This window comes from Megascapheus bottae, chromosome 15 (assembly GCF_031878675.1).
Source record: "Megascapheus bottae isolate mThoBot1 chromosome 15, mThoBot2.hap1, whole genome shotgun sequence".
Taxonomy (NCBI): domain Eukaryota; kingdom Metazoa; phylum Chordata; class Mammalia; order Rodentia; family Geomyidae; genus Megascapheus; species Megascapheus bottae.
In genome coordinates this window covers 26,812,464-26,840,122 of record NC_143523.1, presented here as the reverse complement: position 1 = coordinate 26,840,122, position 27,659 = coordinate 26,812,464, and the positions used below count along the sequence as shown (strand labels likewise).

Here is a 27,659-nt window from a genome sequence, read left to right as displayed (position 1 = left end):
CATACATTGTCTTTTCTTAATAGATAATCACAAAGATAATGAAATTTCTAACAGTTTACATATATTAAGCATCAGGATTGTTTGTACTATGCTGTGTATTTTACATATATCATATATTCAACTATTAATAATACTTATATGGGGTTGGTAGTAGTATTTCCTTCTTTGGACTTGGGAGTACGAGGGTTTGAACTCAGGGCCACTAGCTTTCTAGGCTAGTGCTCTACCACTTGAGCCACGCCCCTAGGCCACATTTTGCTGGTTATTTGTGAGATAAGTGTAGCAAATTTCTGTGTCACATCTGGCCTCAAATTGAGTACCTCCAGATCTCATCCTCCTAGGATTACAGGTATGAGTCACTTTTCTCCTGGCTCTTAATTTTTTCTAAACTCTTAGCAGTTTAAAAGCAGTTAAGCTTTTAGCTGCTACCACTAGTCTGATATCAGGTCCTCTTGAAGAGGTTGTAAGTGAGTAGCAAGTAAAGATGATTTTATATGGTTTAAGTACACAATAATCATACTTACACTTGCTGGCATGTTTTAGTGGGTTGCAGGACTTAAACATGGGGCCTAGGTGCTGTCTCTGAGGTGTTTTTTTTACACAAGGCTAGTGGTCTACCACTTTAAGCCACAGCTTCAGTCCGGTTTTCTGGTGTTTAATTGGTGATAAGAGTCTCATGGGCTTTCTGCCCATACTGTTGAACCATGATCCTCAGACCACAGCCTTCTACGTAGCTAGGGTTACAGGTGTGAGCCACCGTGCCATGCTGAAACTTTTTTTTTGAATGGTAGAGTAAGGTTCACCTGTAAGAGAGCACTAGCAATCATGGCTGGCAAGATATCAGCAGTGAGAACCACACTGTTCCAGAGTCTCCACTGCTACATTTTCTATTCTTTATGAATGCAGTGATACTACCTACATCTAACTAGCTCTGCAGTGACCAAGGAAAGCCTCAGGCACTGAGTTCATAGGGAGCACAAATTCCCATGGATACTTGACGTCAGTGTGACAGATAAAGTTTCTGCCTCACCAGAGCATTGTGGCTGGGTCAGGAGATCATTTGGCTGAGCTGCTGACGAGACACAGCTAAGCATGATTGTTTAGCTCATTAAAAAAATATCTGTATTGTTTAAAAGTGTTTATTAGCACATATTCTTTATAGGTGAATTGTATTTTCTTCTTTTCTATGATAGTGCTGGGTCTCAAAGACAACAGCTCTGCCACTGAGCTGTAAACCCATACAGCTATACATTTATTTTTAATAAATTAAGTTTTATTTTCTTTGTCCAATTTTATTTGCTTTAACAGAATTAAAAAAAGTCATGTTGCCATAAGATCTTTTAAGTGGTGTTGTTCTCATAGTTTAGGTATTTGTAGTGTTGCTTTGTTTTTATAGTACCCAGACTTTGAACCTAAGGCTTTGTGCTTGCTGGGTAAATACTTGACCACTTAAGATACACCCCCAGCTGTATTACTTTATTTTGTTTTTGAGATAGAGACTCACTCACTAGCTTTGCCAGGACTGGCTTTGAATTAGTAGTCCTCCTATCTGTACTTCTTCTTCGGTAGCTAGAATTACAGGCTGTGCCACTTCATCAGGATTATAATTTGCTTTGACATGTATGAGAAAGAATCATAAAATGCCCATTTTGTTCCTCTGTTGATTTGAGGCTTAGTATGTTACATGATCGATTTTGGTGTGTCTTGCCTTTCACCATCCCTGGTCCTCAGGAGCCACGCGGAAAGCTATCTTCAGAAGAGTGAGGCATCAAAGACCACAGGGTCTGAGGCCCACAGAGGGCAAATGCTTTTCCCACAGTCATAGATAGATTTGTTTCCTGGCAAAGCCACACGTGGATGTCTTATATTAGCATATATCCATTAGGGAAAGGGTTTCAATGTGACATTTTTACCACACTAGCCTGTCTTTCTTAAGTCAAGAAAGTAAGGGCTTTTTTCTTAGGTTTATATCTATGTATCTCATAGTGTTTGATTCTTGGTTACATTTAATAGTTGTATCTTCCTACGTTTTTTTCCTCCTAACTGAAGAAAACAAAAAAAAACAAAAAGGAAGACATGGTTTTAGAGGGTGTGTGTGCTTGAACTCAGTGCCTGTGCACTGTCCCTAATCTTCTTTTGCTCAAGGCCAGTGCTCTACCACTTGAATCACAGTTTCACTTCCAGCATTTTGCTGGCTAGAGATAAGAGTCTTGTGGACTTTTCTGATCCAGCTGGCTTCAAACCTTGATCCTCAGATCTTAACCCCCTGAATGGCTAGGATTATAGGCGTGAGTTACTGCTACCCAGCTAGAACATGGTATTTTTAATCATACAATTCTCCCTACTTAGTTTCTGATGTTTCCCAGCAATGCTGGGCACTACCCACACCATGGCCTTTCCATTACAGACCTTTGCTCCGATGGAGCCTTCTCCCATTTGCCACTGTCGAGATTCCAAAGCCAAGGGCCTTTGTGAAGTAGCTAAGCCCCTTCAACTTCTCATGATGGCTCTTTGCATTCAACATGTACGTAGGTACTCCTGTGTCTTTATCTTCCAGTGAAGAGTGCAGCCATGCTGTGTGTTGGTGATTCACACTTGTAATCCTAGCTGCTTGGGTGGAGATCCAGGGGGTTGCAGTTCAAAGCCAGCCCAGGCAGAAAAGTCCATGAAACTCCATCTCCGAAATAATCAGCAAATGGTTGGGATGGAGGTATGGCTCATCTGAGTGAGTAAGCAGAACAAATGCAAGGTGTTGAGTTTGAATCTCATTGCTAGCAGGGAAGAGGGGAGTGGTATTAATATCCTCAGCACCACAGAGAAAAATTAATGAAAGCAGATAACTAAGATAAATATAGTAGTGACAAGATCATTGGTCAGAACCCTGAGCTATTATTGCCGCTCTCTGACTCCTGGGGCAAATTCTATGCTTTGGACTACTGTTCTATCCTGTCTCTTCTGTGATGTTCTTGGGAAGATACATTTTCGTCTCAAAAAGACCTAATAACTGCTGCAGCTTACTTAGTGGTACAAAATTATAGAGAATAGGAGTGATTTGAAGACAACTCTGGCCTCCCTGCAACCTTGAACTCACTCTTCTTACAGGGCAGCCAGGTCTCTGCAGTGTGCATTCATTTCCTCATTCAGCAAAGACATTCTAAGTTCCTGCTGTGCACCAGGCACTGAGCCAGGCAGGAAGGATCCAGGGAGTGGTTGGAACAGGAATGAAAAAGAAAAGCCATCAAACTTCATTGTTATAATATATTTCCCACTGAATCCCCCGATTAATCTTAAGAATGGGTTCCTACACTCACAGCCATGTTTTAAATAAGGCACCTGAAGTGTAGAGAAGATGAGGGCTCAGCCCATGCTTTTGTAAGAGAATTGAGCTTGGGCTTGTAACCATTCTTTCTCTCCTCAAATGGGAGTGATTAACCTCTAATAATTTAATATTGACTTTAGCACTTTCTTTTTATGTCATTAAAAAAAAAATCTCTCATGGTGACTAATGCCTGTAATGCCATCACTGAATGGAGGTAGGAGGGTTGATAACTCAAAGCTAGCTAAGCACTGATGGCTCATGGCTACCTACTCAGGAGGCTGAGATCTGAGGCTCTTGGTTCAAAGGCAGCTGGGGCGGGAAAGGCTATGAGACACTATCTCTGATTACAGGAAAAACTAGAAGTAGAGTGCTCAAGTGGTAGAGCACTAGCCTTGAACAAAAAGCTCTAGCCTTGAACAAAAAAGGACAGTGCTGAGATCCTGAGTTCAAGCCCCAAGACTAGCACCAAAAAAAAGGAAGCCGGGTGCAGTGGCTGACCCCTGTAGTCCTAGCTACTCAGGAGGCTGAGATCTGAGGATCGTGGTTCAAAGCCAGTCCAAGTACTACAAAGCCTGTGAGACTCTTACCTCCAATTAACCACCAGGATACCGAAAGTGGTGCTGTGGCTCAAGGGGTAGGCCAGTAGCCTTGCGCTGAAGAGCTCAGGGACAGGGCCCAGGCCCAGAGATCAAGTCCCACAGCTGACCAAAAAAAGGTGTAAGGACAAGCTAGGCTGAATTGTAACCCTCCCCTAACGATGTATGTGTTATGTGTGTGATATTTTGTTGTGATTCTTCCATAATTAACTTATAATTCATATTGCATTTGTCAGCAGGGATTAAAAACCTGATAAAAATAATTATCTATAGTACTGTTATTCATGGTGCTACAAATGCTAGTAGGTCTTCTGTGCTGGGTTCCAAGGGAGTCGTAGGACTTCAAATAAACATTAAACAAGGATGGAAAATGTTGAGTTCCCTTGCCTGTAGTTTTTGGCTTATTTATTTTCATTTTATGGGAACAGGCCTGTCAACTCTAAATTCATCTGGCTCTAGCAGAGGAAAAGAAAGGAAAAGCAGGAAGTCCATTTTTGGCAACAATCCTGGCAGAATGAGCCCAGGGGAGGCGACATCATTTAACAAAACATCTGGAAAAAGTAAAGTCACCTTCTTCCAACAGCTTTGCCTGATCCTGCATGCCGGATGGTTCACATAGTTCTCTGTCTATGCACTTCCCTTTCATTTATGCTTGTATGAATGTTCACGTAGTCCAAGTGTTGCATGGAAGTTTTGAATTGCTAATCTATTCTTTTAACTCACTAAGAATAACATTTCACTGAGGACATTCTCCCGTCCTTCAACTCAGAAGTAAAAGTTGGAAACACTTTGAAACATGCTAGTGGTTCTTGGAACTATGTTCTTTATCCAGAAGATGTATTACTCCTAATTACTTTTTATTGTGAAAGTAATAAATTCTCCTAGTTAGAAGCTCTAGCAATACAGAGGATGATTAAAATTCCTCTCTACTCTCAGTGTCCTGGTGCTCCTCTCCAGAGGTAATCATTGGGAAGTTTATTGTGTTTCCTTCAAGAAAAATAAAATCAGCTTTAAGATAATCCAAGTGGGATATAACTGAACATACTTATAAAACTTTTATACTTGGTTGTAAAATTTCCCATAACATATGTCTATCTTATTCTTTTTAAGACCTGTGTTGAGGCTGGGAAGATGGCTCAGTGGCAAGAATGCTCATCTTGCATTCATGAAGCCCTGGGTTCGATTCCCCAGTATCACATACACAGAAAAAGCCAGAAGGGGCACTGTGGCTCAAGTGGCAGAGCACTAGCCTTGAGCACAAAGAGGCTCAGGGACAGTGCCCAGGTCCTGAGTTCAAGTCCCAGGATTGGCAAAAAAAAAAAGACTTGTGTTATATTCTATTTTGTGGCTATACTATCATTTATTTATTTAGCCCTATCATCACTGATACATCAGGACTTCTCTAGTTTTGTTTTTCATAGGTCATATATCCTTATTCATGTATTATTGTGTATTTGGGCAAATACATTCACATGACAAATGACTTTACATAGGAGATCCTATTCTTATTTTACTTTGGGTGCCGGAAATAGGACTTAGGGCTAAACATGGGTTCTCCTGCTGAGCTCCACCCCAGCCTGTTACTATCATCTTAAAACTCAGTAGCCAGTCAGGTACCTGTGGCTCATGCCTGTAACCCTAGCTACCCAGAAGGCTGAGGGCTGAGAACTGAGGTGTGAAACCAGCCTACTAAGCTCTTATCTCCAATTAACTACCAAAAAGCTGGAAGTAGAGCTGTGCCTCAAGTGGTAGAATGCTAGACAAAACTCAGGGACAGCATACAGGCCCTGAGTTCAAGCCCCAGGATCAGCACACACACATATATATACACAGAAACAAATGCCCCAAATCCAGTAGCCACCATTTTGTTTCAAATTGGTGACCTAAGTCATAAGTGAAATGCAAAGACCTATTCTCATGTACTCATGTCCTTTCACTATTTATGGAGTTGTCATTCAGGTTTATCTTTCTCAAACATGCTTTATATATATAATATATATTATAATATATAATGTGTCTATATATGTATATATGTATCTAGAGACACTAATCTGAGGCTAATCTTTTGGGTGGTTTAGGTTCCCTTGAAGGAGTTCGACAGACCTTGGAGGAATCTTCTTCCCCTCTCAATCCAACGACGTCTCTCAGCGCTATCATTAGAACACCCAAATGCTATCATATCTCATCACTGAATGAAAATGCCGCCAAACGTCTGTGTCGCAGGTATTCTCAGAAACTGATTCAGCACACTGCCTGTCAGCTGCTGAGGACTTACCCAGCCGCCACCCGCATCGACTCCTCCAACCCCAACCCGCTTGTGTTCTGGCTCCACGGGATCCAGCTCGTGGCACTCAACTACCAGACTGATGGTAATCCTCCCTCTGCTTCCCGCTGTTCAGTGAATGTGCTTTCAAGAATGGCTATTTGAGAGGTCACAAAAGAGCCATAGGAACTCATGTATGTGCCAAGGCAAAGGCATAGAGGGCAGAAAAGAGAAGTGAATGGTGCCCTCTGATGTTTCCAAGTAGATAAAAAAAAAAAGAACCTTAAAGGAATCCCTAAAAGAAAAAAGAAAAGGGGGGAAATGTGATGACCCTGTGTCAAACCACTTTGTAAATGCAGATTGCTCTTGTATTCACTCAACTATGCAGTTGCTCTTCAAGTCACTGCCTCCTGACTCAGCCTCTCCAGCACTCGCATTACAAATGAGCAGCTCCACACAGCTGGACTCGGCTGAACTCGTGACTTTAATGACCTCATATCATCTCATGCTCATCTCATCCTCATCTCATATCATGCTAAGTAGTGGTAGCTTTAGGATGCTCCTTTCTCAGCTGAGCACAGCAAGGGAATGAGTACTTTGGCTAGGCGCCAATGCCTCACTCCTGTAATCCTCTCTCTCTACTCAGGAGGCTGAGATCGGAGAATCACGGTTTGAAACAAAGCCCAGGTAGACAAATTCGAAGACTGTATCTCCATTTAACCAGTAAAAAGCCAGAAGTGGAGGTATAGCTCGAGTGGTAAAGGTCCTGAGTTCAAATCCCAGTACCAGCACCCAAGCATGCACACATATGCAAACATACATATACACCCACTCACAATTACTTTATTCAAGTTTGCAGGATGGCTAATAATAAATCCCTTTGGTTTCCCTTGGTTATGAAAGGAGGCAAGGAACTACAAAAATGAGGGAAGAGCGGATGAGAAGAATATTTCCTAAAAGTTCCTACAAACCCCATAGTTGTTCCTTCTAACAGAGGAGCAGTAGCCTTTATCATTCATCTTTACAGGAACTGAATCCCACTCTAACTAACCATGCCAACCATAAGTCACAGTACAGCCCTCCCTAGCTGAAGTCAAACCACAGCTTTATCTCTGAGACCAACTAGGTACTTTGCACTGGGGCACTGGTGTCCACTTGTGGCTGACCCCAGAGACCTCTGCCTAGAGATACAGGTCATGCTTTCTTTTGCCCTTGTTTAGATTTATTTTTTCACCTGAAGTTAATGAGATGATGCTGATGTACCACACACAGCACCTGACACAAAGGAAGCACTTTCGTGTTAGCTAGCCTTGAGTGCACATAGTGTGTAAAAAAAAACTATGATTTGGACTCACAAATGGAAAGAAAGGTGAAATACTTGAAAAGTTGTAAATGTTTTCTTTCCCATGTCTTTTCTACCTTTCCTGAGTAGCTTGTAGGTTCTGGTCCTGTCTGTTCACTGGCACCCCTGGTTATTATGATACAGAAATATTCTAAGTGCACTAAAATAACTGGCAGAAATGTTTTCTCAAGGAAATAAGAGTGCATTTGGTTTTGGATGTGTCCTTTGTCCTGAAGTGCCAAGACTGGAGCAGACATGCCGGCTCCACTGGTGGCAAAGAGAGGCCAGGCTAAAGGAGATATGAGGAATTGTGTCACAGACACACACACACACACACACACACACACACACACACACACCAATGCATTCCACAAATGGAAGGTGCAGCCAGTGTGCCACCGAGCACTAAAACCTCCCTATCTCCCTAAGAGCCCCTGTTGGAGCTGCCCCACTCAGAGAAGGCAAGTGGATTGTGGGTCATTTGGCTGTCCAAGGTTCTCTGGACAGCTTTCCAGCTGGGAAGGGAGTGCTGTCCTCTAACTCCCTCCATTCAATACAGCAAGCCTGCATTAAATGCCTCCCTTGCTGTACAGGATACTAGCTACCTGCCATGTCAGCATGCTCATCTGTAACAATGGCCTTCCTTTTTGAGAACTGGAATTAGAGCCTCACCAGCACCTCACACACAACACTTTACACATGCATGCTGCCCTGAGCTGAGTCAGAATGGCTCTACTGGCCCCGCTACTGGCAATCTGAGCCTGTGCTTCTTTGTTGCCTTTTAGTTGATTTCTTCCAGGTCCTCTGTGAATGGCAAATCCGCATAGAACTATACGAGTTAACATTGTAATAACCTTTTCATTGGTGGATGGAATTCCTAGGTCAGGAAGTACTTGATTTCCCATGGCTCCTCCTAGTGTCCCTCCTGCCCCCCAGTCTGCCACTGAGATTGTTTGTCAGCCATTTCCTGGATGTCAAGGGACACTAGTGCTGCAATAAGATGTCTATGGCCATAGAGCCAAAGCTTTATTGTGATCTCAACTCCAAAAAGGTCAGAAGTGTGGAATCCACACTATCACAGGACCACACGCCATAAAATCAACTCCTAAGTGTGGAAACTGACCAAGGATGGCATGCAAAGCCTTCCTTACTGCTGGTGATGGCCCCTCAGAGTTCTTTCCATCTGGAGCAAAGTGATTCTTGCTCCATATATAGACCCTTCAAGTATATAAACATGCAGCCCTAGTGAGAAGAAAAGCCTCTTTCTAAAAAAGCATTTGTTCTACTTGTTAGAGAATAGTCACACTTTTGATGACTTTCCCAGATCCCAAATATAGGGATATTTGGGATTGACATATTTCATTATATGTCTTCAGACATATTTATTATTTCCTTAATACCACACTTTAAATGACTAGAAGACCATGAAGGCAGTTATATTTTTGTTCTAACATAACATGCATTGATTTGAAAGGTTATGCTGAAGCTCTAGGACTAATCCTAGGGGGAAACAAGAAGGCTAGATTTGAGATGTACTCTTTATTTCGATCTGAGTATATAGCTTTTCCATAGCAAGTGGCCAAATGTGATCTTTGCTCAGAAAAACTTTTGGAAAGCTTTTAGGCTAGACACTGTGCTAATGAGCTCAGACATCAAACCTAAATAGAGTGGATGTGAAAATTGGCTAAATGTAAGTTACTATTGCTCCTGTTAGTAATACAGGCTGAGCATCTCTGAGCCTGAGAGCTTGAGACTGGGAATGTCTTTTTAGACTTTGGAGTATTTGTATCTGTATAATGAAGACCCAGGTGTAAAGACAAAATTCATTTTTGTTTCCCATGCACCTTTGATACATATAACTTGAAGGAACTTTTATATTTTTAGTGCTGTTGGGTTTGGCTATAGTTGATCACAAGGGCAGGCAAGATGCCACAACTAAAAACTCAAAAAGGTCCTCAAAAAGTTTCATTTTTGCATATTTTCGGATTAAAGGTGCTAACTTTTCACATGAGGGTAAATGTCTATTTCACATTTATTTATCCAGGCTATGAGAGCTCATTTGCTTCTCTCCCCCCCTCCCCTGTCACCTTAGCAGTGTCTGTTTGTCTGTCCCAGAATGGTCAGAGAAGTGAGTTTTCCCTCTGCTGTAGTGAGACAATTGCATCATCACTGGAAGAGACCTGACAGATGAGGGGCCATGCACTAATGTGATAGAAGAGACTGAAGCCCAACGAGCTTCATATGCCTAAGATTTCTTACCCCAGCAATTCCTGCACACAGTCTTGGCCAGTCAATGACACCCAAGACACAGGGTAGGGTCCAAGTTCTTGCTGCTCCAAGATGCCTAGCACACTGTTGTTTGATGTTGGTCCATGCATCAAAGTTCATTCTGCACATGGAAGGAATCTATCAGAGGGAACATTCGTCAGGTGTGTCTCATAAACCCTCTGCTTGTTGGGACAGTTTCCATACAGACTTGAGCCATCAGAGGAACATGTGAAAGTGGAAGAGTTCTGAAGCCATACAGGAATCCAATCATCCATCAAAGAACTGTGCCAAATAAAGTTTGGCCACAAAACACTCGACCTTTCTGTTAGGGTTCACAGAGTTTATGATTGAGGGGACTGGGACATGATGTGAATCATATGCAATGGATTTTTTTCTGTATTTAACTACAGCAGGAAAAAAAAGAGGTAAAACCTAATTTATGGGTTGAAATAAAGATTTCCAAAAAAAAAGTTGGGGGATTTGTTTTGACTATTGTTCATTCTTGTATCGTTAAGATTTTATCTTACCTTTGAAGTAGTGGGATTTGGCCATAAAATTGTCTGCATGACTCAGTGTTTGGAGATTTTTAAAAAATGGAATGATTCCTTCCCAAATTCAGTATAAAATGAGGCATTTTACAAGATGTTTCAGATAAATGTTGTCAATTTTTACTTGCAAGATGAGGGGGTTTTTTTTGTTTCGTCTTGTTTTTAATCAAGGCACTTTCTGGTCGGTACCTTAAGCAAGTCAACTACTGGAAAAGCTGAAATCTAAGGACTACAGTTTGAAGCCAGCCTGGGCAGGATGGTCCATGAAACTCTTGTCTCTAATTAAGAACCAAAAAGACAGGAGTGGAGTTGTGTGGCTCAAGTCTCAAGTGGTAGAGCACCAGCTTTGAGTGAAAGAGCTAAGGAACAGCACCAAGGCCCTGAGTTCAAGCCCTAGAACTGAGGGGGGGGGCAAACAAAGGAGCTTGCAAGTGGTATTGTTACAGACTATTGGGGAAGACAGAGATTTTTATCATCTCCCACTGTTATGGCTGGAAGGTAGCATGTCATGGCACGCAGAGGGTATCCGTCCATTTATGGAGTGAGAGGCTGATTTTTTTTCTCCATGCTTGGTCTCTCAGATGGTGGCCACAACATTCTTTGAAGCTTTAAATTTATGACACTTAGGCTACAAAGGAATAAGTAGTTTGGGGCTTTTATTTTGCAGATCTCCCATTACATTTAAATGCTGCAATGTTTGAGGCAAATGGTGGCTGTGGCTATGTTTTGAAGCCCCCAGTTCTGTGGGACAAGAGCTGCCCCATGTATCAGAAGTTTTCTCCGCTGGAAAGAGATATAGACAGCATGGACCCTGCCATCTATTCCTTATCTGTAAGTAGGACAAAGCTGTCATGTCCCAAGTCATTCATTCAGATTTTATATCTACAGTAATGTCTTTATCTCCCAGAAAGCAGTGACTGTGGTCAAGCAGTGGGTCTGAGGAGCCCCCTGCTTCACCTGATGGACTAAAGATGGACATTCTGTTTTCTGGGTCCCCCAGAATTCATAAGGAAGAGTACACCCCATAAATGCTGAGCTCCTTGTTAAGCCAGTTCACCTTAAGCTTCAACAAACACTAGGGTCACACAAAGGTATCAATCCATGGCTACAATAAGGTACCTTCCCTGCTTCTCCTTTAACAGTTCCTTGTGCTTTCTGCCACCTAAATAATTTAGTCAGAACTCCACCAGAGAACCAACAGCTCATCATTCTGTTCTTCTACCCTGCTTCTTGGTTCTCTCTTAGCTAGCAAATGAGGGAGGTATGAGGGAGAGACAGGGGGACAAGGCCATTTCTCCTCTGCCTCTTTAGATCATGTCCTTTTCTCTCTCCAAAGAACTCTGCTCATGACACCCCCAGCCCTGCAACAGCCCCATTCATTTCCCACCATCAAAACTACTTTTCTCTTAGCCCAAGACAAAGCAGTCGTAACCCCTTTCTACTTGACCTTTTCTTTTTCTCTTTTTCCTTTTCTTATTTCTTTTTGCCAGTCCTGGTTTTGGGCTCAGGATCTGAGCACTGTCCTTGGGCTTTCTCAAGGCTAGAGCTCTACCACTTGACCCGCAGCACCATTTCTGGCTTTTTTTTGTATGTATGTGGTACTGAGGACTCAAACCTAGGTCTTCGTGCATGCTAGGCAAGCACTCTACTACTAGGCCAAACTCCCAGTCCTACTTGACCGTTTTTGCCAAGTTGAATATAGTTGTATTGGTTTACAAAAGGCTACAGACTCGTTTTAATTGAATATTGCCACTTGCTTGAAAACTAAAACTGTTAAGGACAATTCTGAGTTAGGGTTGGGAAAATGGGAGGAATGGTGGAAAGGGTGGAACTGATCAAGATGCACAGCACTCATGAGCTGAAACCCCTGTGTGGGAACTGTAATTTCATCTTTCTTCAGGGATTTGATGCTACTGGAAAATTTGACCATTGAAAGTCACAGTTAAGTGAATGCTGTTGGCAAAATAGCCTGTTCACATGATCCTAGTCATGTGATTTCCTGATGATAGTCACTTGTTTTGGCGTTATAGTTTTCTTAATCATTCGCCTTGTCCATTTCTACATTCTTTGTGGAGGGAGTTGGGAAATCTAGAGATTGTCTTTCCTTCTCTGTCATCTTCTGTGACCTTGATCTTTTTTGTTTTTTCCACCTGCAGATTGTCTCAGGCCAAAATGTGTGCCCTAGTAACAGCACAGGGAGCCCCTGCATTGAAGTCGATGTCCTGGGCATACCCCTGGACAGCTGCCATTTCCGCACGAAGCCCATCCACCGAAACACTCTGAACCCCATGTGGAACGAACAGTTCCTGTTCCGGGTTCACTTTGAAGACCTTGTATTTCTTCGTTTTGCAGTGGTGGAAAACAACAGCTCGGCAGTCACTGCTCAGAGGATTATTCCCCTCAAAGCTTTAAAACGAGGTAGACCACCAGCCCCGAACAGCATCCTTGGCATTGTGAAAGCCAGAGGGAAGTAGAAATGACAATGAGGAGGAGAACTGGGGGGTGATCAAGGCAACACGAGTGGTGATTGGCAGTGGTGCCTGGTGCAAGTCCACTCGTATCAGGGCGGCTGTTGGGTGATCCTGGGAAAAGGCTTATGGATTGGCTTTGATGTGGCACTCAGGGATTTTGGCACCAGACCTGTGCATTGTTCCAGGAACACTGACATACATAGGAATTATCCACTGCTCTTTGTAATGATATGCAGGTCACAATTTTAAGGTCATATTCCAATTATTGACTTCCAGGAGACTCTTCTTCGCATAGTCCACTAGTGCATGGTTAACAGTCCTCTCTACCTGTGCGTTACTCCAGGATATCGACATCTTCAGCTGAGGAATCTCCACAATGAAGTCCTGGAAATCTCTAGTTTATTCATAAGCAGCAGACGGATGGAAGAAATTTCCTCTGGCAGTACTATGTCAGCCTCTTTGGTAATTGTTCTCTTTCACTCAACATAGCTGTACACGGGAGGTGGGCTCTCTTGTGGTTCAGTAAAGTGGCCAATGAATCATTAATTAGGTAGCTATGGAAAAAAACATATTTATTTAATCACTTTTGTATTAATAGTATACTTCTGCACAGTCCTAAAGAGCTTTGGGGGACTCCTGTGCTGGCAGTATCACTGCTTTACACTGCTTCTACCACTGCATCTCCAGGCCTGCTTTCTTCTTTCGTCTTTTCTTTCTCTTATTCCTGTCACTGTCTTCTTTATCTTTACCCCAACTCTGTATTCTTCTGTTTCCTTTTGTCATAACTACAACCTGGCACAATTTTTATCGTCGGGGAGCTTAGAAATCATTGTAAGTCAAAGTGCTGGTGGCTCACACCTGTAATCCTAATTACACAAGAGACAGAGATCTCAGAATCATGATTTGAAGCCAGCCTGGGAAGCAGACTCTTTATTTCTTAAACCACCAGAAAGCTGGAAGTGGCTGAAGTTATCACTCAAATACTTGAGTTACTACATTCAAGTACCATTTGTGCGTGGTGGGTCAATAGTAGAGCACCAGCCTTGAGTGAGAAATCTAAGCAAGAGTGTGAAGCCTTGAATTCAAGCCTCAGTACTCTCTTTCTGTCTGTCTGTCTGTCTGTCTCTCTCTCTCTCCCTCAAAATATCTAAGCATGGCATTCTTAGTGCTCTTGGCAGCAGCATATGAGCTTACCAACTCTACATTCATTGCCCCTCCAATTCCAGAGCCAGTAACTGAATACTAGGCATCTCCCTGTGCCCATCTCTGTGTCTTTCAGATCCATTCCTCTCTGTCCAATCCTACTGCCTCAGCTTTTCATTCATTCTCACCTTGCCATAGCAGTAAATTCCCAACTCGTCTCTTTTCTTCTGAATTTGGCCCCCTCTGTTTCCTTTAAGACATTCCAGGCAGATCTAAAACCTAAATCTGGATATGTTATTCCTCATTTAAAATATTTATTGGAAGCACCCACAAGTGCTTTGAAAGGCCCATCTTTACTCATGACGCTTCTGAAACCAAATGCACACGGTATTATTTCCAACACTGCTTCTCAATGCCAGAGGATGGCACAGGGATGATGTAAATGCAGACAAGAGGGCTAGGCAAAGGGCTCATGGATACTTCATAGGGGCTGCTGTCACTCAGCTCTTAACTCTAGCTGCTGTTGCCATACAGTGTCACCAGATCTTCTGGTTTCTCAAGAAAAGTAGGACATCTAGAGGGTTTTCTGGCAGTACTGGAATTTAAACTCAGAGTCTTGATCACTCTATCGCTTGAGCTATATTCCCAGCCCTTTTTTCTTCCACACTGTTTGGAATACAGCCTTTTTTTTTTTTTCTGACCTACACAACTGGACTCTGATCCTCTTATTTACACTGCCTGCATAGCTGGGAGAGCAGGTCTTGCTACCACATCCAGCTTTTTATTGGATGAGAATGGGGGAGGGGGAGGAATGCCTCACATACTTTTTGCTGCTTCTCTCCTTGAGCTGGGACCCATCCCATCACAGCCAGGATTACAGTATGAGCCACCATGCTAGTTTTCTTCTCTTTAACATGTTGGTAACTTCCTTCTTTGAAAACATAATGCAGACTGAACTGTATAATTAAAGCAAGTACATTTAATGGCATCCAAATAATACCTCTACGTCTGAATGGTGCAGTCTCTTTAGGGATAAAGCATTTTATTTATCGTATTTTGTTTGTCCTAGTTTAACAGGGTCTCAGTATGTAACCAAGCTGACCTTGAACTCTCCCTCCTATCCTGGCTCCCTGAGGCGTATGCTGCCATCCTTGAATTTTATTTCTTGCCTTATCAACAGATATTATAGAATGTGGATTTATAGAAGTAAGGACTAACATGTGTCTCGTATAATATCATTCTCTAATTTTGTTGGAAAGGTATACTGTGATTTAAAATAAATCAAGCCTTTGGTAATGTGCTCCTCATTAGCCTATTGAGAAAGAGGATGTTGTTTCTCTATTCTACCACATTACTATGCATATTTCTAAATACAAGCACTTCTGCTTTGAACAGGGCCTAGGATTGTTATGTTGTTTAGAATTAATAAGAAGATGTGGTTTTTCTTTCTGGCAGATGTTTAATACAGAAGAGAGAAGATGTTCTCAGACTTACAGAGTCACAGTACATGGGGTCCCAGGGCCAGAGCCATTTTCTGTTTTTACTATAGGTGGAGGCACCAAAGCAAAGCAGCTGCTCCAGCAGGTAGGTTTACTGAGCCCACAGTTAGGGGAATCTGATGTCTAACGTGTGGGTGAACACATCTGTGATGATCACTTGCTAATGCTGTTCAACATTTAGATCCACCCTAAGAATGATCTGAGAGATCTTGGAATCACCAGATGAGCTATATTATCCGAAGCCATTTAAACCGTTCTTTAGAAAGGGGCTGTAGAAGCATCCCGACCAGAGTGGATGGCTTTCCAACAATGCCCTTCCCCTTAGGCCTAGCCCTGGGTATCGCCTTTCTCGTTACCATGACACAGATGAGCAATCAGAATGTTCACATGAGCTGCATAGGTTAATGAACTGGATCACATTCTCCAGCATGGGGACTCCACAGCCCCTCGGGCCGCCCTGTGCAGGAGCAGCCTCCTTGCCCTCCTGCCTTGGCTCACTGTCTTGGACAACAAGGTCTTACCCTTCTGGTGGTACAGATCAGCACAGAGCACCTACAAGAGAATGAGAGCCTGTTGCCCTCAGCCCCTGAGGCAGAACTGGCCTAAGCCCTCTTCTCTTCTCATGCTGGAATGACATTTCTCTGGATTCCTATGGCAATCTTTGTGACCTTCTTCAGGCAGTATCATCAGCTAGGGGAGGACATGTGGCAGGGTGGGGAGGCAGAACACTAGGGGAGAGAGCAGCATGCAAAAGGAGGGCAGCTTGGCAGACAGCCCCTCAAAGGGCAGAGCAAGACCCTTGTGCAAGCTCTGATAGGCCCAGTGGCCCACTATGCTTACAGTCTCTTACATACAACCCACTCTCCCCTTGACAGGAAGCAGAGGTCAAGGAGAGTGACCTAGGAGCTCCCTCTGAAGTTAGAGCACATGATACATTGTATCTGGAACCATAGAATGCATGGAGGAATTTAAAATCAATGGAACAACCATACTCAATTCGTGATTATTAATAAATGGCTCTGTCCTTTAAAGAACCACATTTTGCACTCAAAGATCAACACTTTCATTTTCATATTGTATAAACTGACCTAAAGAAGAATCATCGGAAACTGCAGTGATAACCACTTTTCATGAATTACCAAACAGAAGCTACTGCTGAGGGGATGTAGGGATGTGGTTTGGCTCTTTAGGTTTTATTTTTTTTATTTGTTTACCTATTAGACCATGAACTTTAGCATCTATTATCACAAAACACAGTTGTTGTTGTTGTTCTTTCTTTTTTCCTTTCTTTCTTTCTTTCTTTCTTTCTTTCTTTCTTTCTTTCTCTCTCTCTCTCTCTCTCTCTCTCTCTCTCTCTCTCTCTCTCTCTCTCTCTCTCTCTTCTTTCTTTCTTTCTTTCTTTCTTTCTTTCTTTCTTTCTTTCTTTCTTTCTTTCTTTCTTTCTTTCTTTCGCCAGTCCTGGGGCTTGAACTCAGAGCCTGAACACTGTCCTTGGACACTTGTTGCTCAAGGCTAGTGATCTGCCACTTGAGGCATAGAACCACTTCTGACTTTTTCTGTGTATGTGATACCAAGGAATTGAACCCAGGGCTTTGTGTTTGCTAGGCGAGCCCTCTATTACTAGGCCACACTCCAAGCCCTTGTTTTGGTTTTCTTTTTGAGTAAGAAGAACTTCCCAAGGGCCACCTTTAAAAAGTAGACCCTTACTATATTGTCACCCCAGGCCAATGAGCAAAAACTCCCTAGGACTGAGGAACAGTGCCTCTGGCCCTTCTCATGGAGGTGACCTGCCCTCCTGGAGGCTTCACATCCTAGATTACTCCTGTAGTGGATATGTTTACATTAATCCACTTGCTTCTTGACCCAATGGGCTTGATTGCGTGATCTGGTCTCACAGCCAGACCAAAAGCTCTGTGGAAAAATCAGTTTTCCAAGAATCATCTACTTCCAGTAAATGTGTTACATTCTGCTCTTCCTCCATTTGAGAAAATGTCAACTTTGATTGACATTTGGTGAGATAGATGCTTGCTTAATCCTGGTCAGGTGGTGGCAGATATTTCTTACAGGAAGGAAACAAAGGGCATTTCTTCAGCATGAATGACCTTTACTCCCTAAAGAGTTCAACTTTTTGTCACAAACCCTGCAAAAGGAGTGCAAAGAATACATGGGTAAAAATGACCACAGTGATGGCTACTCATAATGTACTCATGGTATGTCTCCTACCCTGATCATTAAAAATAATCAAGACTGTTACTGTGACTGATTTTGAAGATGGGAAAATCAGATCTCCAAGGAGCTAAGTATCACACCCAATACTTCATAGCTAGGAAGTCCTTAAAGGAAATCTCAGCCCTAGGTCTCACTGGCACCTAAACTCTGTTTCTGCTGTTCCATTAAACTGCACAGGAGCAATAACTAGCACAGAATACCAAGACTGCAGACATTGTGGGATGCGTTTACTGAAAGGAGAGTTCCAGTAGCTTAATCAGATGAGAGTCTAACCCTGTGACTCTTTCATGAGATTATTTCCAATATGAGTAAATGAGACCATGTTAGAAAAAGCTGGACTCAGTTCTTACTCTCATCGTGAATTGTGAGATGAGAAAGGGCTAAATTCATGGAATGAGAACGCTATTCCATTGTATCTCTCAATCTAGCTGTGGTTAAAAAAAAATAGTGGTCCCACATGGGGATTAAAGCAGACATAAATGTGGGCATACAAAAATTCCTAGACAAGCTGGGCATGGTGGCTCATGCCTGTAATCCTAGCTAGTAGGATCAAGGTTCAAAGCCAACAGAACCTGAGACTCTTATCTCTAATTAACCTCTTGAAAATGGGAATTGGGGCTTGGCTCAAGGGAGGGTGGTAGCCTTGAGCTGAAGAGCTCAGGGACAACGCCCAGGCTGAGGTCAAGCCCAATGACCCCCACACACAAAAAAGAATTTACCTAACACTCAGAGCAAATAGTCTCCACTTGTGAATTACATATCATACCTGTCTGACCACCAAGGAAACAAAGACATTTTGTGTTGCCTTGGTTACACACCAAAAGGGGTGTGCTTAGTTTTATCTTTGTTTTTTCTTTTAGATTCTGACGTCTGATCAAGACACTAAACTGATTGCCACAGACTATTTTTTGATGGAAGAGAAGTATTTTATATCTAAAGAAAAGAATGAGTGCAGGAAACCACCATTCCAGAGGGTCATTGGTCCAGAAGAAGAGATCATGCAGATCTTAAGCAGCTGGTTTCCAGAAGAAGGATACGTAGGCAGGATTGTCTTAAAAGCCCAGCAGGAAGTACGTATATCCTGGGCGGGGCCTACACAAGAGCAGCCCAGTACTTGATGATTACCTCACCACTCACACCCTCAAATCCTGAATTTCATTTGACCACAATTTGAGTCAGATTATTTCTTTTTGTGTTGTTGTTCTGGTCCTGGGGCTTAAACTCAGGGTCTGGGCACCGTCCCTTAGCGTTTTCATTCAAGGCTAGTGCTGTACCACTTGAGTCACAATTCCACTTCTGGCTTGTTAGCAGTTAAGAGATAAAGGTCTCATATTGACTTTCCTTCTTAGGGTAGCCTGGTACCAGGATTCTCAGACCTCAGGCTCCTGCGTAGTTAGAAGTACAGGTGTGTGCCAATAGTATATGAAATACTAACATGAAATATAAAATATGAAAATGCAGCAGTGGTACTCACTAGACACTGCTGAAAATTTGTGGTGGAGGATGGAGGGAAAATCTGTGAGAGAGCAAGGGAAGGGGTAACACCCGAAATACACTACCAAATTACAACCAAAATTTTGGTTAATTTTTCTTCCTTCTGCCTTGCCTTACCATTTGCATGTTTTCCTTTTTAACACAGACTCCAGAAGAGAAAAGTGTTGCTCAAGATGACAAGGAGGTGATCTTGAGCTCAGAAGAGGAGAGTTTCTTCGTCCAAGTGCATGACGTTTCTCCAGAACAGCCTCGAACAGTCATCAAAGCACCCCGTGTCAGCACTGCCCAAGAGGTCATTCAGCAGGTAAACCCCTCTTCCTGTGGATGTGAAGCAGCTCCATGGTAAAGCTCCACGCTTACCCAGCATGCACAGGGCCCTGGGTTTTAGCTCTAGCATCACATAGGAAGAAAAACAAACCTCTCCTTTCCTCACGTGGGTCCTTTTGTCAGTATCAATGATTGAGGATAATCCCAGGTCTATACATTAACAGCTCATTGTATGAATGAAGGACAGGAAATACTAGTTTACCTCCTGTCTGCAATGAATCTGGATCCCTACCAAGCACTGGTAATGCTGAATATAGGAGGTGGCTCTGCAAAGATAATTCATTGTCCCAGAAATGCCTGTCTAGCTAAGGACCACTATTGCAGGATCCTACAAAAGACAAGGCCAGCTGTCTCCACTCCTCTAGGTCAAGCTTCCTTGTTTACATCCTTTCTGACTTTTCCTTCCTTCCTAGCCTCCTCATGCTTTGCAACTTTGCATTCATTAAACATATACTTAACAAGTGACACAGCGTAATGGTTAGGAGCCAGACCAATAATTAGCTCTCCTTCTTATTCATTGTTGAGAGCTCTCAAATCGATACCTTTTTTATACTGAGCAAGGTCTTTGGGAGGAAGAATCCCTGGTTTGTTTCCACAGTGGACTTTCTCCTGTCTGCTTTCACTAGACCATTCTAGTTGGCTCTGGCCTACCCTTATGTTGTAAGTCACCACATGGAGAAAATAGAGATAGTATAATAGTACTTTCCTCACAAGGCTGTTGTGAAGACTGCCAGTAAATGCTTGTTTTGTTTTTTTTTTTTATATAATGAGTTTGTAATGTGTAGTAAACACCACACGTTATGAATCACTACATTCATACATTCATGATTTGCTCCTTCTTCCTTTTTTTTGGGGGGGGGGGGGGATTGTGGGGCTTCCGCTCAGGGCCTGGACGGCCCCTGAGCTCTTTTGCTCAAGGCTTGTACTCTACCACTTTGAGCTACAGCTTCACTCTTAGTTTTTGAGTAGTGAATTCAAGATAAGTCTTGTGGACTTTTCTGCCTGAACTAGCTTAGGACCGTGATCCTCAGACCTCAGGCTCCTGAGTAGCTAGGATTACAGGCGTGAGCCACTGTGCCAGCTTTTGCTATCCCTCTTGTGTGATAACTTGGTTAGTAACTTCCATAACTAAGTTCCAGATTCTTCTTTTGCATATTTTTATCTTCCCTAAGTAAAGGGCTGTGTCTGACATGTAGTAGGCCTTGACTAAATAAATCTTTGATGAGTGAATAAATGCATATGTGGAAGATAATTCTTGGTCTAAATGAAAAGAAAACGTGACCTCTGACTTCTAAATTTTCTTTTAACTTGCAAGAGCATGACAGAGTGTTCTGGGACACAGACTGGCAGGCTGGATTCTGTTCCTCACTGGTTATATGAAATCCAGCTTAGAAATCCAGACTAAAATCTCATTTGAATCTAGACTGAATCTTTACTGTATTAGCTGTGCATACTCTGCTTAACCCATGCAAGTTTAAGCTTTGTCCTCTGGAATCTGCTTTAAGTGGTACAAACTTGTTTCCTCACCGAAATTCGACTCACAGGAGGCAAGATGCAGATGTGTTATGAGCCATGGAAAAGGAGATGCTGGATGATAAGAGCTACATAGCTCTTCCTTCTGCAAAAGTCTGTGCCTCTTGTCTATCTTAAGAGTTCCATGTAGAATGCACACATATGTTGGAGATACTGTATTCAGTTAGTTGAAACTTATCTTTCAGACTTTATGCAAAGCCAAGTATTCCTATAGCATCTTGAGTAACCCTAACCCGGGGGACTACGTGCTTTTGGAAGAGGTGGTAAAAGACACATCCAACAAGAAGTCTGCTGCCCCTAAGTCCTCACAGCGGGTCCTTCTGGATCAAGAGTGCGTGTTTCAAGCCCAAAGCAAGTGGAAAGGTGCAGGAAAATTCATCCTTAAGCTCAAAGAGCAGGTGCAGGTAGAGTTCCAAGTTACATTGTTCTCTTCATGAATCATTTGATAGTCACAGATTTATATCCACAACCAAATTTGGGAACTAGTGAAATCTAGGGAAAGTTCCTGGGAGGAGTTGTTTGGAAAGACTTGTTAGGTGTGTGTTTCAGGGTATGGGTAAACAAACCAATGAATATGCTCCATCATTAGTTCAAGAAGTGCTCAGAGGAATCCCTTGGCCCTTCTTCCCAGACAGCACAGTGGAAAGGGTCCTCTCCACTATCATGCATGTGAGCCAGGTCCCTGGGTTCCAAGTCCCTGGCTTCCACCTAACCTCAAGGTAAGGTTCTTTTTTCCCCAGGCATCCCGTGAAGATAAAAGAAGAGGGATCTCTTTTGCCAGTGAACTGAAGAAGCTAACCAAGTCAACGAAACAGCCCCGAGGACCCACATCTCCTCCCCAGCTTTCAGCTTCAGAAAATCTCCAAAACAAGGAGAAACCTGTGGGTAGCTTGTCCTCCAGTGACACGATGGAATGCCGACAGTAACCAAGGGCCAGGTACGAGATGGCACTGCACCATTTCCAAATAGGGCTCAACTGAAACTGCTTTGCGAGGCAGGAAGAATAATGCATGAGTACATAATCGCTTAGGAATTTTAGGAAAGTGCGAGAGTGGCAATGACTTATGGTTAGTTGCCTTTAGGTTCAATTTTCCTATAGCAAGCAGACGTTTTAGAAGCCTTTGTCTTTTAAACGTTGCTAAGAGGAAGTGGTGCTGTGGTTCAAGTGGTAGGGCAGTAGCCTTGAGCTGAAGAGTTCAGGGACAGTGCCCAGGCCCAGAGTTCAAGCCTCACCACTGACCAAAAAAAAAAAAAAATTGCTAAGAGTCTTTGCTACAAGTGGCAGCTTCTCTTTCAAAACAAACAACAACAACAACAAAAAAAACCCACAAAAAAAAACAGCATTGGGGCTGGACCATGGCTCATACCTGTAATCCTAGCTACTCAGGAGGCTTGGCTCAAGGGATAGGGTGGCAGCCTTGAGCTGAAGAGCTCAGAGACAGCACCCAGGCCCAAGTCAACATGACCTGCCCCCCCCAAAAAAAAAATTGGCACTGGTGCTGGTATAGGAATTTACATTCCATGTTACATTTGGATGATAGCATTGCCAAGAAAAGCACTTATTTAAAAAAGAAGGGGGCTCTTTTATTGGGTGCTCATAAGAAAATAGATTTAGTGTTTTTGCCATTTTCTTTTAATTTTTTTCCATATAATTTTTATTGTAATTAAGGGTTACATTACATTCGCTAGATGGAAGGTGCATCACTTCACATACATTGATACCCTTTCTCATGTCTTGGTCCCCATTTCCCTCCCCCTATTTTTGCCATTTTCTAAGTGACATATTTCATATTTCATGGGTTTCTTTTTTCTGAAAATATTCACATTGAAAATATTGATAAATAACAATTTAAAGTTTGGCAGACTAGGTACTAGTGGGTTCACACTTGTAATACTAGTTATTCAAGAGGCTGCGATCTGGAGGATCATAGTTTAAGGCCAGACAAGAAAGAAAAGTTTCCTAGACTCCATCTCAAAAACAACTAGCAAGGGCCTAGTGTGGCCTAGTGGTAGAATGCTCACCTAGCATGCACAAAGCTCTGGGTTCGATTCCTTGGTATTACAAACTCAGAAAAAGCTGGAAGTGGTGCTGTGGCTCAAGGGGCAGAGTGCTAACATTGAGTAAAGTGTCAAAGGACAGTGCCCAGGCCCTGAGTTCAAGCCCCAGGACTGGAAAGAAAAAACAAAAACAAACAAACAAAACAGCAAATAGACGAGAAGTATGGCTGGTAAAGTATCAGCCTAGGAAGTGTGAGTCTCTAGAGTTCAGCACCAGTACTGAAAAGGAAAGGAAGCGGGGGAGGGTGGGAGAGGAGGGAAGGAAGGAAGAAAGAAAGGGAGGGAGGGAGGGAGGGAGGGAGGGAAGGAGGGAGGGAGGGAGTTGCCAAAGCATATTCATCTTACTCTATCTCAAGTAACTGATTGTATTAACAATCAAGAAAAGTTGGAAGCACTCCACCTTCTCTTAAACAACTTATCTGAATGCCATAAGAAGTTCTTTTGCTAAAGGATGTATTATTGTTCCAGAGCAGAAGTAGGACGAAGTTCTTCCTAGTAAGAATACAATTGTGAGTTATAGGAAATACATGAGCCCCTAAAATGAACCACCAGAGCTGTGGGTTTCTTGGTGGAAAAACTCTGAACCTCACTAAGCTATAAAGATGTCTTGTTTATCTTCAATATCCTAATAAACTTGACTCTACGTTACAGGTGAAGCTTTTTTGGCAAGAAGTTAGTTGCGAACTAACAGCAGAAAGAAACGAGCTTCCTTGGTTTCCTCAGATTTAAACTGGAAGTGGAGGATTTCTAAACTGCAGTCATCCTTCATGAGATCCATGGAGATGACGAGCACAGCAGCCCAGCGCTCAAGGAGACCAAGGAGGAAAATCCAGGGGAGGCACCGTCCCTATGCTTGCAGTAACTGAGAGCAAGTGTCAACAAACTCTGTAAGTGGCCAGACAGTCCATGGCTCATGAGTGGAGCCACGTGGTCTATGTACAACTACCAACTACTCAAATCTGCCGTGGCAGGCAACAGCCGCCAGACAACAGTACACGAGTGAACGTGTATAATTCCAGTAATAAAACTATTTATGGACACTGAAATTGGAATGTCATAATTGTCACATATCACACATATTCTTTTGATTTTTTTTCTAACTAGTTTAAAAGTGAAAAAGCTTCCAGACAATGGTGGTTCATGTCTGTAATCCTAACTACTCAGGAGGCTGAGATCTGAGGATTATGGTTCAAAGACAGTGTGGGCAAAAAAGTCTATGAGACTCTGTCTCCAATTAGCTACCAAAAAAGCTAGAAGTATAGCTGTGGTTCAAGTGGTAGAGCATCAGCCTTGAGTTAGAAAGCTATGAGACAGCATCCTGGCCCTAAATTTGGCCCCAGTACTGTCCCCCCAAAAAGAAAAAAAATGCAAAAGCTATTCTTAGTTTTAGGCTCACACAAAACCAGATGGCAAGCTGAATTTGGCCCAAGGGCCAGTTTGCCGACCCTGACTTACAGAACTGGGGGTAGGACATATTAAGTTCTGAGACTAAGAAAACTAGCAATATATTGATATGACTAAGTAGAGAAGGTTGGGGGCATTGGAAATGTACATCTATCCTATTAAAACAGAAAATTCATTCAAAGTAATTCGGTTTAGTTTCTGTATTTGTGTACATAGTGCCATGCTTCTTCAGAATTTCTTTTTAACATACAGAAATGATTTGTTTTTTAAAAAGGTTATTGCTCATATATTCACAGGTTATTTCATTTTTAGTTTTCACTAAACGAAGTTAGACTGGTATATAATGTAATATTTACTAAGTTGTGGCATCTTAATAAGAAATGTAATCATATTTTTAAAAGAAAAAATGAGTTGGTGTTTAAGGTAGATTTATTTATTTTGCAAAGTTTGTACTGACACTGTACTTATATATTTATCAGACATAGCTTTCTTGATATTGCTATGGATTAGAAGTGTTAGTGATTCTATTTCACTATCTGAAGATAAATCTAAAAATAAAATGTATACTCTGAACATATGGAATGGGCTAAATGTTCATATAAAGACTTATCTGCATTTTTGTTTACACAACTAAGTCATACTTGCCTCTTAATGTAAATTATTTTTTAAAACCTTACTATACAGCCAGGCACAATGGCTCATGCCTGTAATACTAGCTACTCAGGAAGCTGAGATCTGAGGATCCTGGTTTAAAGCCAGCCCCAGCAGTAAAGTCTGTAAAACTCTTATTTCCAATTAACCCCAAAAAGCCAACATTGGAGCTGTGGCTCAAGAGAACACTAGCCTTGAGCACAAAAAGCTAAGGACAGCACCTGTGCCCAGACTGGCAAAAAATAAACAAAACCATCAACAAAGTGTAATGGATTCTTCTCATTCTTTGTCTGAAGCAAATGACTTTAAAATTTTAAACAATTTTCTTTTCAAGTAGAACTCAAACTTTATCCTTCCATTTAAGACCCTTTTCTAAAACCTAACCTTTGCTTTGAGCTATTTTAACAGTTCTAAAAATGACTTTAAAAATCTCCATGTGTTTTGTCCTCTCATATTCTAAAAGCAGAAGTGTCAAAAATACGCCCATTGGCCTTCATGTCCCTGGAAGCACTTCCTCAGCCACTTAACTGTCCACAGAATTCAGGCTCCTTCCTTCTGCGTTCGTACAGTGCTACTAGCTTCCTTTCAAATCAAATAATCTCCAACTAATGCAGTGTTTCCCACATTTTAAATTATTCTGGAAACATGTTATCACACCTTTAAACTAATAGCCCAAGAAGTATGGCTGACCATGGATTAAAAATTGAATTATATGGCTCCAGCCCAAATGAAATCTAGAGTAATAAGACACAAAGCAATGATTAGACTCTCTAGGTTTATGACTTAGTTTTCACGTTCCCTGAGGTTCTTCCCTCTACCCCTCTTCCTTCCCATTCCTCACCCCAAGGTCTTTTTCATTTTTTATTGTTTGGTCAGCCATACGGCTTGAACACTGGGCGCTGTCTCTGAGCTCTTAAGCTCAAGTCTAGCACTCTGTCACTTGAGCCACAGCGCCACATCTGGTTTCTGGAAGTTTAATTGGAGATAAGAGTCTCACAGATTTTTATGCCTGGGCATAAAAATCCTCAGATCTCAGCCTCCTGAGCGGCTAGGATTACAGGCCTGAGCCACTGGTGCCCAGCCTAGCTCACCCCAATGTCTTTAGCAGAGTTGCTGATCTGGTTACACTGCAAATCTGATGCAACTGACCTAAGCCTCACTGGGTCAAGTGAGTGGATCCAGCGTATTACATGTCTCCTAACTTTGCTGAACATCACATTTTGAGGTTAAAGTACAATGTGTAATTGTTCTTTGAATTTAAGGACACAGTGCTTGAAAACACAAACCTCCCAGCCCTGGAGTTTGGCCTCGTGGTAGAGTGCTTGCCCAGCATGCACAAAGACCTGGGTTCAATTCCTCAGCAACACATACACAGAAAAGCTGTAAGTGGAGCTGTAGCTCCAGTGGTAAGGCGATAGCCTTGAGGAAAGCCCAAGGACAATGCTCAGGCCCTGAGTTCAAGTCTCAGGATGGGCAAAAACAAACCTCTTACTACAGTAATGTGTCACCTGATGAGGATGCATTCTGAGAAATGCCTTGCTAGGCAATGTCATCACTGTACACTGAGTGTACTTTACCAGTGCACTCAGCTCCACTATTTTATGTGGACCACTGTCACATACCATGTCACCCCACACAGTATCCACCATTCAACAGACAGCATGGAGATACAGGGCTACAGTGATATTTGCCAGAAACACAAAAATTCGACTTGAAGTTTATCTGGATTATACAGCCACACCAGTATTACAAATGAAAGACAGAGTTCTATTATTTAGAAAGAATCTCAAGTAGCCACTAGAATTATACCCACCACTATGTTATACTTTGTAGGCTACAAGAAATATGGGTTAACAAACTCCTGTTACTAAATTCAGTAAGGAAAATGACTTAAATAAAAAGCTAATTTAATTATATTATTAAAAATGAAAAGGAACATCAAGTGGGTCGTTCTATTGGGTATCAACTTTTAGGCAAAGTCTACCAGAATAAAAGGTTAGAGAAAGGAGGAAGGGCAGACACTGTCTTGCGCCAGTTCATCTGGAACTGACTGCTTTGCAAGACAGCATAAGCATACAAAAGGGCGGGAAAGATATGGGAGCTGTGGGTAAAGCTGTAGGCAGCAAGGACAGTATCTGAGAACAAAGTACTATCTTGTGCGAAGGCCCCTTCACATATTATCTTAAGAAAATATGAAGTCTGGGTTCATCAAAAGTAAAACCTTAAGAAGTGTCTTGCTTTTAACCAAACTTTCAAAAAAGTTTCTCCCCTTGAGGGGTCTGCAGACACTGGGGATTATGCATAAATGAGGGCCCCGTATGGCATGAATCAATTTCCTTTTTAAAACGCCACCTGTTGCTGGGAACCTGTGGCTCACTTCTATAATCCTAGCAACTCAGGAGGCTGAGATCTGAGCAGCACAGTTCAAAACAGCCTGGGCAGGAAAATCTGTGAGCTGTGGGCCAAGTGGTAGAGCACTAGCCTTCTAAAGACTCAGGAACAATGCCCCTGAAT

General features: G+C 42.3%; 2 protein-coding genes across 2 annotated transcripts in view; one reads left to right on the top strand and one right to left on the bottom strand.

Annotated features, from left to right (window-relative positions):
- Positions 1 to 25,414, top strand: part of Plce1 (phospholipase C epsilon 1) — a 224,578-nt gene extending 199,164 nt beyond the window's left edge. The window contains exons 23-33 of the mRNA XM_090346226.1: positions 4,344 to 4,475; positions 5,994 to 6,284; positions 11,004 to 11,167; positions 12,493 to 12,754; positions 13,151 to 13,269; positions 15,406 to 15,534; positions 18,539 to 18,748; positions 19,318 to 19,476; positions 21,218 to 21,436; positions 21,773 to 21,969; positions 23,742 to 25,414. Of these exons, the coding sequence (XP_090202352.1) occupies positions 4,344 to 4,475; positions 5,994 to 6,284; positions 11,004 to 11,167; positions 12,493 to 12,754; positions 13,151 to 13,269; positions 15,406 to 15,534; positions 18,539 to 18,748; positions 19,318 to 19,476; positions 21,218 to 21,436; positions 21,773 to 21,958 (1,871 nt within the window). The 3' untranslated portion in view covers positions 21,959 to 21,969; positions 23,742 to 25,414. The remainder of the gene's footprint in view (positions 1 to 4,343; positions 4,476 to 5,993; positions 6,285 to 11,003; positions 11,168 to 12,492; positions 12,755 to 13,150; positions 13,270 to 15,405; positions 15,535 to 18,538; positions 18,749 to 19,317; positions 19,477 to 21,217; positions 21,437 to 21,772; positions 21,970 to 23,741) is intronic.
- The window catches only part of Noc3l (NOC3 like DNA replication regulator), a 41,608-nt gene continuing 27,205 nt past the window's right edge, over positions 13,257 to 27,659 (bottom strand). The window contains exon 21 of the mRNA XM_090346228.1: positions 13,257 to 13,361. Coding sequence (XP_090202354.1) covers positions 13,350 to 13,361 — 12 coding nt within the window. The 3' untranslated portion in view covers positions 13,257 to 13,349. The remainder of the gene's footprint in view (positions 13,362 to 27,659) is intronic.